This window comes from Cyclopterus lumpus, chromosome 21, assembly GCF_009769545.1.
Source record: "Cyclopterus lumpus isolate fCycLum1 chromosome 21, fCycLum1.pri, whole genome shotgun sequence".
Taxonomy (NCBI): Eukaryota; Metazoa; Chordata; class Actinopteri; order Perciformes; family Cyclopteridae; genus Cyclopterus; species Cyclopterus lumpus.
In genome coordinates, this window is record NC_046986.1 from 20,464,418 (window position 1) to 20,478,088 (window position 13,671).

Genomic DNA, 13,671 nt, shown 5'->3' on the forward strand with positions numbered 1-13,671 from the left:
GGTCAGTGCTTCTCAGGCAGCGAGGTTGAGCCCTCAACTCAGAGGCTCTCTTGGAATGTAGACAGACGGACACACACACACACACACACACACACACACACACGGACACACGCACACAGGCGTTTAGATCAATTATAATAAAGGGCACGACCCACCACATCGCTGGATTAATAAGTGTAGACAGTTTGAAGATAGAAAGGTCAATTTTATACCTTAGAATAAAGGAAAGTACTTGTGTGACTCCTTTAACAACTAACACGTCCCCGACCAAAGACCTGCATAAAAAACTAACCACCAGGGTGGGATTATATTTGTCAAAGGCAGATCTTTAGCTGGACACTAAGAGCCGGAAAATAATCCTTCCAGCTTTTAGGAACGTCATCATCCACACACACACACACATGCCAGACTTGATGACCCACAATATTCAACAGTCAAGCCCTGACTTCGTCCATTTGTCACTGAGATAATAATAATAATAATAATAATAATAATACATTTATTTATATAGCACCTTTAAAAACAGGGTTTACAAAGTGCTCTACATAGAAGCAAGGTAAAAACATAACATCAATACAAGTAAACATTTCAGATAATACATGAGGCAATGCCATATAGGCAATGAACACAATAGAGATTACAGCATTACATGCACACTCGGAGACGTGACACCCAGACAGGTCGCTCCGCACGAAACGTATCGTGAAAAATCACATTTGGTTTTGAGAATATCTTTTAAAATGTGCTCCTCACATTATTCGTCCTCCTAAATGTCGCACTGTAGGACTTTTGTTCTGGACCCGTGACCTGCGTCGGCATATGGGACATATCTTCGAATCGTGTCAGAGATATTTTGAAGAGAGGATGATGTCTCTATGCCTGTAGTCTTATAATAATATAATATTCTTCATGTGATTAAAACATGGCTTTAGAGCGTGGAACGGATAACTGGCTCCTTTGTTACAATTGTTACAATTGCACAGCACGGCAGCTGCAATGGTTAGAACAATAACCGCCAACTTTTTTCATAACCTATTCATTGTTAAAGTAATTTCTTCTGCAAAAATGTCAGAAAGTGTTGTTTCGTCAGCCGCTCCGTGACAACAAGTCTTTCTCGGTTTCATATCAAACTGAATATCTTTGTGTTTGGACCTTTTTCTCAAATTTCATGACGTCACCTATCGATTAATCGATTGATCTAGAAAATATTGGGCAGATTAATCAACAATAAAAAATAATCGTTAGTTGCAGCCTTACAACTAAGCCTCACTGACATCTGTCGCAAGTTATCATGCTTCTCCGGGGAGACGAGTCCAATGAAATTAAACCACTAAGAAGAGGAGATTCTTTACAGTCTCGCTGTAAAATACATAATTGATCCGTTTATTAGCCTCTGATCACTACGACCGACTAAGGAGCGGCTTTATTTTATGCCGCTCAGAGTGTTTGCTCCGTCTTTGGACTCTCCAGACGGGTCGGAAGGCCTGTTGGAGCGAGGTGTGTGAGAGAGAGAGAGAGAGAGAGAGAGAGAGAGAGAGAGAGAGTAAGGGGGGGAGACTCTGGGTGACAGTCTCCCCCCAGACTGAGCGAGACAGAGGGACAGCATATGTGAGTGTGTGCGCGGGGCAGTCATGAGTTACGCACCTGGCCTGTCTCGGTACATCTGCCCGGTATCAGGGGTCGATCTGGGTCGGCCCTCTCCACTTTATTCAATTCCTTGGTGTCATCATCTCTCCAGCGTTTCTTCCCCCTTTCTTCTCTCTCTCTCGCGTGTGCCTTTTTAATGCAGATGTTCACATTGAAGCTGCTCTGTCGGTCACGTGTAAGCGTCAAACAAAAGGATAAGTTGGGAGCGCTTGTTTCGCAATGCAGCGTCGCCCGCCTTCTGCGAGGCGGAGAGCTTCAGCGAGAGTGAATAAAAGACAAAGGCCACCACTCAAAGAGACTCCGAGATAGGGAGGAAGGGAAAGGAAGGAGGACAGAAGGAGATATGCGTCAAAGGAAATCAGAATCCGAGAGTCTCAGGGAAAAAGAGAGGAGAGGCGACAAAGACAAAGAATGGAGAGGGGAGGAAGATGAAAGCTCTGTGGTTCTAACCAAGTCCCAGCTTGGCCTCAAATCTCCTGTTACCATGGTGATTTAACTGCCAATGTGCTGTCCCCACGAGACTGTCCTGGAAACACAGGGAGGTGTAGGGGAAGAAAGCGCAAGAGAGAGAAACACAAGGACAGGCAGAAGGGCAAAAAGAAAACAAAAAAAGAGGCACAGGTGTGCTAGACAAGAAGTGCAATGAATGTACAACACCCTCCTTCCTATTCAGGAATCAGTTGCCCATCCAGACCGTTTTAAATGGAGCATTCAAAAGGTTCAAATGTGAAAGGTGTATTCCCCCTGATCTCTGTAGAGGGATTTGATGTCTTTTAGCTCATTGTTTTGGTTTTACGCACCTTGCTTTCAACAAAAACAAAACCCTCTGATGAACTCATTGTAGCACCGAACAGCAGAGCAACACGATTGGCAGCTAACGGGCTAACAGAGTGGAGCGTTTAGCCGCGGAAATAGGAAGTCGGTGGGGACCAAACTAGAGCTAAACAGCAAATGAATATTGGTTATACTGGCCAGAAACAATATAAACTAATGTGCCTCCATTTGATAACACATTGCCATCAGCGTGAGATGCGTCAATGGTACGTTTAACGGGTGGTTTGCTGCCGCCATCCAAGTAGTCAAATTAAATGCGTGCTGATTTAAAAGAGTGTAAATGCCATGTAAGAAGTACATTAGAAAATGACTCGTTGTATTTCATCTGCAAGATATCTTCACCAATCGTCTTTTATGGACTATTAACTGTATTTAGAATACCATGGGAGCACTACTTTCTCGGTATGTAAGGCGAACTGGCGATATGAATTATCCACCAACAAAAAAACACTGATCACACATTAGACAGATGCACACCAATATCTATGCCCTGTTTAGTATACATGATGGTACTGTGTTCAGTACTATCCATCATAATGGAGGAATAGAGGAACGGACACTTATTATCCCGTAATGTTTCATCATGTAATTGTTTTTCACTTCGCATAATGTACTTTTCTGTGCAAAAGACGCATCATGTGGTAACTTTTATTAGTAGTAAACTGACTACTGGAATTAAAACTAATCAATCGGTCCTAACTGCTCTCTCTCTCTCTCTCTCTCTCCACAGCCGTATCCTTCATGAGACACAGCTCGTCCTCCTTTGGATTTGGCGTGAGTTCCCCCCCCCCCCCCCCCCCCTCCATGCCCCCATGCCCCCTCCCTCCATTTGCATTGATCAATTAGTCATAACTTTGGTCTCTGTGGTTTATTAATGAATCCCATGTCCAAAGTGCTATTGGTCCCTTGGTTTCCAAGGTAACAGCGCAGAGAAGCTCAGGTTGAATGTCAAAAGGCCTTTTGTGACTGCTAAACATGTCTGCTGGCTTTCCCCAAAATTGTGTAATTAGTAAAAAAATTAATTAAAAAAAGACTCCACACCCGAGGCGAGTGAGAGAAAATGTGATTAGCATGATGTGATTACAATTTTATGATCCACAATCTGCAGTGTTCGCTATCTCTCTATTAAAAGATTGGATTTCAATTATCAAGAGCTCGGCTATCTAGGACCGTTTCAATGAAGTAGCAAGAAGACGACAAGTTGATCTAACCCAACGCAGAGGGCTGTGAAGGTTTAGCTTTTAGAGGTGTGACTAAAACATGAAATGATAATGCTCATGCCATATTCTATGAGCTTAAGGACAGATAAGACTTGCCTTAGAGTTCTTTGAGAGAGGATTACTGACTAATATGTATCGCCTTGATAACAAATCGACAGTCTCTGGGTCATGCAGTGTATTTTAAAGCAGCTGTTGTATGTTTCACATCATATCAAAGCATCCGTTAGATCTTTAAAACCGTCGGGACTTCTTAGTTGATGCACAGTCTGAAGTGCCCGGTACCGAGGGCCTCAATACCACAGTTTGTTCAAGTTAACATGTCATAACTTGACCCCTCCCTCTCTTCCTTTGCGTTCCTGCCGTAGTTCGATGCCACGCTGGACGTCCTGTCGTCTTTCATCGTCCTCTGGCGCTACAGCAATGCAGCAGCTGTGCACTCTGCACACAGAGAGTACATGTGAGTACCAAACAGCGTGCTGAGTTCAATTACTGTTGGACGAATGTGTGCCGTGTGATGCAATCTGTGTTTCTCTTCTCCACCTGCAGTGAAGCACGAGAGCTCCTGAGTTTTGTTTTCATTCCACTCATCTCCAGTATTCATCCATCTATCTGTCTTTCCATTTATTTTAATTTTTTTCTACGAGCGGCCCACGCAATTGTGATTTATTTTCCCCAAAAACTGCACAATTGAATCTAGGTTTTTCCGGTCAGAGAGGGTATTTATTTTCAGGATTGTGTTGTATTTTTAATGGTTGGTTTCACTGGTAAAGACAAACCAATGGCAAGTGGCGATTTGAAGTGGAAGGTAGCATTAAGTTGAGCTTGAGTCCATCAGAGTGGCTGTCAGGTGTCGCAGAGGATAGACGGCCGAGCTGCCACTCCGCCATCCATTTAACACACACACACACACACACGCACACACACACGCACGCACACACAAACCCCTGAATGTACAAAAGCACAGTAAACGGCAATATATTTGTCTTCCCTTCGTTCTATCGACCCAATATGTAACATCCAAAAAACACATTTAAACACATACTGGGAGAGTGTATTTAGGCCACGTTGGTATCTAGTCGCTATGTTCATTTTGTTATGCCGCACCGTGCCACATTTCTTTACCACATTACAGAGCTGGAACTCAATCGAAGCAATTTTTGCAACTCACTCCCCGAACACAGGCCGGTGTGAGTTGACCACCACCCGTGTTCCTCTGTGTGTCACAGGAAGTGAGACTGTGAACAAGTCAAGCAATGCAGAGGCGGTGAATAACCATATCTCATTCCGATGCAGCCGGAGCAGTTGAATGTGCATGTGTATGAAAAACACGTTGAACAAACATCACAGAGTGCCTCCTCTCAAGCGCTCCGACTGCAGTCGGCAACTTGTTTATTCTGGTCGCGGACACATCGCCCCAAATACATGGTGAGCAGTCTGCTGACGTCTCCCAAACTCTGAGCTTTTTCTAAAGATTCGACGTATTATCACTCAAATTAGACATGAAGAGGCCTCTCGGTATCACGACAGTTGGGGATGTGACATCATCCGCCGTGCCATGTGGCAAATTTATACCCGTCGCTCCGTGGCATTAACTTCCACATCAAGTGGAATTGAAGGGAATTGACGCGTCAGTAGGCTCACCACCACCCTGCCAAGTCGCTCAGTTCACGTCTGGATGCTGTGAACATTTTCTTGGGACGTCACTGCAGCAGGAAAAAAGACAAACGCACCTCCTGCAGACGCAAGAGCGAAAGTGGCTAGAAGTAAACACTGTGACTGACCTCGAGTCGGCTCTTTGAGGTTATTGCTTCGGTTCAACTTGACCTGACTTGACCTGACTTGACCGTCTCTCTGTCTGCAGGGCGTGTGTGGTGCTGGGGGTTGTGTTCATTCTCTCCTCCCTGTGCATCGTTGGAAAGGCCATCCATGATCTGACAACCAGGGTGCCCCCGGAAGTGGTAAGACCATACACAGACACACACACACACACACACACACACACACACACACATACACTTAAGACACAGCTATCCCCCCCACCAACAACATAAACAACCTGCTCATGAGAAAAGTGGCAAACACGTTCGCCCGCGTGTGAGTGTGTTGGGCACGAGTCACCCCGCATACACATTACGTGTGCATTATATGCATACCGCACACACACACACACACACACACACACAGACAAATCTACAATAGCCTGGAGTTCCATATGCGCTCGATTTCAGTCAAAACACACACACACGCACACACACAAACACACACACACAAACAGACACACTCACTCATCGTTGTGGGCGCGGTATCTTTTTATAGCCCTCTGCTGTAGCTCCTCTGACGTCAGAGTTCTCTTCTCCCTCCACCTGACTATTGTTACTTTTCCCTCGTCGACGCAAACACACATATACACACACACACACACACATACACACACTTCCCCCCCCCCCACACCCCTCTCGCTCTCTCTCTCTCTCTCTCTCCCTCTGGAGGTGTTAAAACTATGAATAAGATCCCCTGATATAGTCTCTCCTTTCTGTTGCCGGGGCACGGCCCAACCCTTCCGTTATCACGCTGTTTGGTGAGCGACCCATCGCATCTGTTTTTCCAGGCCTGTGCTTTGAAACCTTCCTGTTTTGGGTTTGTAAATGATTCGACCTTCGCCGTCTGTCCTTTTCCAGAGATGTATACACTCCAAAGAAGTCGTCCACCCCGAGCCTCCTCAGTTCAAAGCTCTAAAATGCACTTCTTGATTTTGTTATTGAGCCCAGCAGCAGATCTCAAAAAAATACTTTGAGCTGAGGTCAAATTTGAGCCTATTGTGCCCTTTAACAAAAATCCTGTAGGGCGCAGTTTACCCTAAGCAGTTTTCCTGTAAAGACATGAAAATGCATTGTCTACACACTCAAGGCCTAATAAACGCGTTAAAAGCATTTACTGCGGATTTTTACCAATATTTTCAAACCTGCATTGTTTGTGTCCGTGGCGCCGTCGACTAGCAGTCTCTTTCTTCATTGACTTCCCACGTGTACGTTGACGCACTACTACCAGCTGCTCATTGGCATTGGAACGTCGAATGCATGCTTGTCCGGGTGCTGTGTGTCCCTGCGAGCGTTTGAGCGACCCGCTTACAAAAACATTGCTCCATAGCGCCGCTGAGTGGCCCAAACTCTTAAGTGGCCCAAACTCCACAGGGGGCACCCATTTAAAAAAATGAAGACGTGCTTGCGGTTTACTGCAATGCAAATATTCCTTATCGCTGAATGTATTGTAAGTTCTGACACTGCGGTCTATACAGTAATAATGTGTATTTCTGACCGTGTCTGTTTTTAATGAGAGCTGTAACACATCCACCAAATGTCCTTTCCAGTTCTTTTTACCCAGAAGGCAAAGCATTATTTGAATCCCTTTGCCCGTACAGACGGTACAGCTATAAGCGGTCTTGCACGCAGAGGCAGGTTGAGCGCCGGCATCCGTTTGATGCTCCGCTGCCATTATGTTGATGGAAACTGGGGGGTGTGAGGTCTCAGAGGAGCTTCCTGACACCAGCAGGAGCCTATTACTACCGTCTTCTCTCTTTGACGGCCCGTCTCTCTTTTCACCACCATCCCGCTCCCATTCTTTTTCTCCCTGTACTCTTATCTTCTGCCTGTCAGGGTGCTCCCTCCTCTCTTGTCTGGATTAACCAGATAATAAGCTGTACTTGTATGTGAAATACTTCCACAATATTGTAGAAGTGGGGGTTTAAAGGATTCCTATCATTCCCTTCTCATTGATCCAGTCTCTCTCTCTCTCTCTTGCCTCCCTCCACTCACTCACTCTTTCATTGTTTCCCTTCCATCATTATGCCCAGACCCTTTCTCCAACCTCTCCCTGCAAGATCACCTAGTCTGCCCCCCTCTATCAACATGCCATGACTCATATTGTTCGTCATTCATACGGCCTCCCTGTCTTTGTATCCACGTTTGGGCTTTTTTTTCTTTTCTCTTCTGTGTGGCAGAAACAGGCTTTTCATTGAAGTCTCTATCAAACAGAAGTCAGAGGTGATTTGTCACACCTGCGGTGATCTGTTTGTACAGCGCGTGTGTGTGTGTGTGTGTGCGTGTGTGTGCGTGCGTGTGTGTGTGTGAGTGCGTGTGTGTGTGTGTGTGACCGAAAGAGCCAGACAGAGATTCCAGGGAATACAAATGAAAATGAAAATAGGAGGTAAATCCGTACCTGGTTCCTCCATCCGAGAGATCTTCCTGTTAAGCGTTGTGGATTACAGAAGAACTACAGAGCGAACGGTGTTAAGATGTCTGCCCCGTGGCTGTGAAATCGCATCGAGGGCGAGGAAAACCAGGAATCCCGATTCGCATCACGTCCTGGGTAGCTGCTCCCACGCGGCGGGCCGTCTGTGTCTCTGATTAAAAACAGAGAGCTGACATTGGCTCTCCCTGGACGGAGAGAGGGCAAAGCACACTGATGCAACACATACAGACACAGACACACCTTTTACACACCTTTCTTCTCTGATCTTGCTCTCAGTGAGTCTTCCGCAACACATTACCATCATCGGAATTATGAATTGCCTGTGTAGAAGAAAAGATGCAATAACATATACAGCACGAACCCTCGCAGCTGTGCAGCCCCCACATGTTTAACGCTTTCCTGAAAATAACTTCATGACTCATGTAAGAGATGATAACTTTCAGGTATTTTTCTTACCGTAACCAGAAAATGTTTTATTCAAATTACATGCAGAGACGTTTTTACTATGTATTGTTTTAATACATTTCAGGCATATATACTTTACGTTGTACGTTATAGTTCACTATATAGTTCACTGTATACCGTCAACCATTTTATTCTAGTGTGAAATGTATGCACAAGCTAATGCCCTCAAAGTTCCCACGAAACAATGTCCCTTCCTCTTAACAATCCCACAATGCAATGTGTCATAGCTTCCGTGGAAGTTGCCATTCCTCCTCTCTACACACATGTGGAATTCGTGTCACGGTGACCCCCAAATGACGAGGCCTCATAAGTGTCAGAAGTTAGCGGCACACTCCGAAGTAAACTATTGAATATCTCAACGTATCCTCATACAACTGTCCCTACGATAACTTACGAAACGTTACTCAGAATTCGGAGTGACCTTTCACGTTCGTGACATGCACACGGTCCTTTCAAAATAAAAGTCTGTCTTCACTGGCCCTGTGTGGGATTTTGCGTTCTCTATACTTCCTTGTTCACGATGACGTGGATAACATAAGAAGGGATATCTATGAATGGGTATAGGGATAGGTGTAGCTCCAAAAGGAGCATGAGTCCAGCCTGAATATCTACGTATTACGTCTGCGCATGTGAACTTGTCTTAGTAGGGAAAGCACACAAGTGTCACTCGTAATGTTACATCCAGTAAGCCATGACAGTGGGACAGTGAGCCGGCATAAACAATAAAGAGGGCCCATTCCCTTTGAACACACAGTTGCTGGAATTACACAAGGTCACCAAACTTCCCGAAGCAATACAAATTAAACGGTGTAGTAAAAAACAAGTCTGATCAGGCAAATTAAGCCAAAGCCCCTGTGTGGGCGGACCATGCGCGTGTAGTGCCTTGAATAAATACATACTATTATTGGGCCTGATGGCAGTATTTCATGTCTCCAACGTCACCGTTCAGCTCGACAGATGGAAGCTATGTGAGGATATAGGAAGGGACACAGATCTCAGGTTAAAAACAGAACTTGCATAAGAACTGTTTTCAAAGTGGAGATTGAAAGAGGGAAGTTAAAATACAAAGAAAAATAAACGCTTCGTGCTTTAGTTGTCACGGTCCTGCTATTGTGCGTGCGGTTTTGTGCTGAGTCAGTTTGACACTCACAAACTCTGAACCCCTCACATCACTTAAATTGGAATGACCTTGGGTTGATGTGCCAAGTCGAGTCTGTAAATCTATTATTGATGGGTGAGCTGAGGCGGGCTTTGTGGGTCATTCTGTCTGACTGATAGTGTTGGCGCGGCTCAGTGTTTGCCTTACGGACGCTGTCTACTCAGTGTGTTTGTGGGCTTTGTGTTAAACACACAACCTATAATACACATGTTCTCTACCCTTTTCCTTCCATAGGATGACTTCCTCTACAGCGTTGCTATAGTGAGCGGACTCACATGTGCTGTGCTGGCTGTGGCCAAGTTCATGCTGGGAAGAGTGCTGACCAGCCGGGCACTCATCACTGATGGTAGTGTACACACACACACACACACACACACAGTTAAAATAAATGAGTCTAAGAGGTCTGGCTCCAGAACAGCGATAGGAAAAGGTATTTGATTCACCACATGGCCAGCAAAATGATCTGGTTTTCCACCACTCGTCAGTCATTTCTTTAGCCTTTCAGTGTTGATGGTCAGTGTCGGTGTGTCTCTACCCTGCTAATGACAAATAACTCAACCTGAAGAGTTGCGAAACTGACTTTTGTGCAATTTGTTACGATAAATACGGCCCTAAAAACAATTGAGAAAAGATTGAAAGTTATGAGATGTATTTGGATCTTTTACTGAAGTAAAACTAGCAGCATCACATAAACGTATGTATAGTATGGAGGGTACAATTAATTCTTATGCAGTGAAATGGCCCCTGTTATTATTATTATTATTATATATTATTATTGGGCCATTATTACTGTTGCCTTTTTTTTGTCAGTCATTTCAGTGTTTTAGCCAATCTAGATGGAGCTAATTTTATTATCTTATTTTCTGTTGGGTAGTTAAATTAACTGTACAACAATACGTCACTCTTTTGTTCTCATTATAGTCCTTTAGAGGCTGCAAGAAGTAACAAAAGCCATAACTGTCAAATAAATTAGAAGGAAAAAAACAGAAATAACTCCCAAATAATGAACCCATTGCAAAAGACCGGGTAAATGTTTGGATGCTCAAACCCCAAATGAAAGACTCCAAAGTATTAAAACCAAAGCCACAAAACAAAGCAGGTGTACAAAAGTGCAGCACACACACACACACACACACACACACACACACACACACACACACACACTCACACACACAACGCGCCGCTATCCCCAGGTCTCTGAACGTGCAGGGCATCAATCCAATAAACCTGAGGTTGCTGTTCTCAGACTGGATTTATTTCCCACCAGACTCTCCACTCACTGCAGGCGAGACATTAACCCACTGGCTTCCACACCAGGAGGAATGTAATTATTGAAAAAAAACATCTGCTATACAGGGTAAATACAGGAGCTTTATTCAACAATTACGTAGCATTTATAGCCATTTGTGTTTCAAAGGAACTCCGGGAAGTGCCTGCGCTTGACCGAGAGATATTTCGGTAGTCGGTTTTCATGGAGGAACGATGTTCTGTAAACACAACCAGGTCTAAATCATCTCTACGGCCGGCATCCGCAACACAAAGCAACACACAGCAGAACAATCTAGACTGATGAATAGCACTGGCACTGTAGCAAGAAAGAGCTGAAATAAGTATGTCGCTGTCCATTATTCAAACATTCAATACACACGTGACATGTTGTCCAATTTTGTTGTGTTTTTCAGGGTTTAACTCTCTGGTCGGTTCCATCATGGGATTTTCCATTCTGATCAGCGCCGAAGTCTTTAAGCACCACACTGACGTCTGGTATCTGGATGGCACCATGGGAGTTCTCATTGGACTCATCATTTTGGCTTACGGCATCAAGTGAGGGACAAAACCAACCGATTACATTTCTTTTTGAAAACTCCTAAATCCATATTCCGTTAATGCCCGACTCACGTGTGAACTCGAGTGCGTGTGGCCGAGTGCCAAAACAGATTAGCGATTAAGACTTGTGAGATCCAAACATTTCCGATTCCTCCAGAGCGGTGTTCACTCCAAAAGTGAATGTCCATTGACAAAAGATTGATATTGAAATTCACAACATGTTTGTTTTTTTTTACAAAATATTCTTCAATCAATATTTGTTGGCATTTTGCCTTTAAAAAAAAAAAAGGAAACACATTCCTTCTACTGCTTACCGCATTGACACAAAGTGAGGCTGCAGATGGAAGAATATGTGAGATATTGAATCGAAGCATTGTTTAAATACCATAAGAATTATTTTTTACCGGACATCGTCTAAAGAGATTATTGCACACTTTCTAATGAGAGTTTTTTTTTCCCCCGTTTCTGCGCCCGCAGGCTCCTGAAGGACATGGTGCCCCGAGTGAGACAGACGAGGAACTACGAACGCTTTGAGTGAGAGCGTGCGTTGACCGGACGGGCACGTCCACACACACACACGCGCACACACTCACACACACCTGGCTGCCTCCTGCCCTCTTCTTTCTGTCTTTCATACACACTTTGATACACATCCCACCGCAGCCCATACAGAATCGTCACACACACACACACACACACACACACACACACACACACATGCTGTGCACTGTACATAGAGCAATCACACATTCAGACATGACACGCACGCACAAACACGGATGCCAGAGAGACTTTGAGGGAAAAAGGACGCGATTGAAGACCACACACACACATCCTGGAGAGAAAACACTTGAAGTTATTTTTTTTTCTTTTTCTTTTTCTTTTCTGCTCTTCTTCACTTTTTTTGTTTTTTTTTGTTCGTGATACCAGCAGCTTCGATTTAAAAAAACGAGAATGAGAAAAAAAAAGCAAGAGAGCCGAGTCTCCTGTCGTCGTGGTGACGCCACTTATTCACGTCGGCACAGTTTTCCACACTGCGAGAGACTCCGGTGTATACATTTGTCCTCATGGTGGAAATAATGGGGAGCAAAATCCCAAATGATCAAATGGTGATTATACTTAAATGAGGCCTAAAACTCGGTATGCTCCCCATGTGATTTTCTTGAGAAAACGTAATAATGAGCTCTTCGCGGATTTCTTTGTCTCCCTATTGTCTCTTAATTAAGAACATAAATATATACGCCCAAGATGAGCTGAGGGCTCCTCACTCAGTTTATTTATTTACATTGTATTCTGTTTCTAGTTGTTGTTAAGTACGGGCGATGCCTTCCTAAATCAGATAGAAGGTTCCTGTCAAAAGCCCACCAGCCTCCTTCCTTTGAAGCGGCCGCTTTACATCCTAATTTGGTCGCTGAGAGAGGAGCAGAGACAGCCTTCATCTAGAAACCCGTCGACTAAAAGCACACACGCGGCTGTAAAGAGCACAGGAGACGTTATGGACAAACATTTGCCATAGGAAGGCTGTAAAGCTAAAGTGCACAAGTCGTATATACACAATGCGTAGCCCACTGCACTGTGGGTAATGTGTCCGAGCACAAATTAGCCGACTTTCCTTCACCCGCCGGTGTTTGTTGACGACAGTTCAGCACAGTGGGTTGTTAATAACTAGGAATTGATTTAAGGGATTTTGCTGTGTTTTGTCTGCTGTATCTGACTTTCATCGCCATATATTGTGCGTATCTTTTGATTTGTTTCTTCACACATACATAAATGGGTGAGTTAATTACTGAGATGCATTCAGCAGCTCTTCTAACAACTGAAAAACAGTAATAAAATCCAGGTTGTTAAGGGTAAGGTGGAATAAAACGTCTCAATATTTATGGTAGGAGGCCCCGGGGAAGACCGAGGACACGCTGGAGGGATTATATCTCCCGGCTGGCCTTGGAACGCCTCGGGATCCCCAGAATGAGCTGGAAAGTGCTGCGGGTGAGAGGGAGGCCTGGGTCGGCCTGCTGAACCTGCTGCCACCGCGACCCGACCCCGGATAAGCGGGTGATAATGGATGGATGGATGGATGGAATATTTATATATGGTATTTTGTTTGTTGTAACACAAGATGTAAAATAACTTAACTCTGCAGGAAAGTCTCTGGTACCGTTTGCTATAATCATAATATCATAATTGTCTCTATGGAGTTTTGTACTGAATCCAGTTTGGATATTTAATGCTGGGTTGATATTATTTTATTCATGTTTTATTCTTCTTTTTTGT

At 44.3% G+C, this 13,671-nt stretch overlaps 1 protein-coding gene across 1 annotated transcript in view; it reads left to right on the forward strand.

Annotated features, from left to right (window-relative positions):
* Window positions 1-13,381, forward strand: part of tmem163a (transmembrane protein 163a) — a 55,501-nt gene extending 42,120 nt beyond the window's left edge. The window contains exons 3-8 of the mRNA XM_034561494.1: window positions 3,212-3,255; window positions 4,067-4,158; window positions 5,563-5,659; window positions 9,808-9,919; window positions 11,256-11,397; window positions 11,878-13,381. Coding sequence (XP_034417385.1) covers window positions 3,212-3,255; window positions 4,067-4,158; window positions 5,563-5,659; window positions 9,808-9,919; window positions 11,256-11,397; window positions 11,878-11,938 — 548 coding nt within the window. The 3' untranslated portion in view covers window positions 11,939-13,381. The remainder of the gene's footprint in view (window positions 1-3,211; window positions 3,256-4,066; window positions 4,159-5,562; window positions 5,660-9,807; window positions 9,920-11,255; window positions 11,398-11,877) is intronic.
* Window positions 13,382-13,671: the final 290 nt, after the last annotated feature.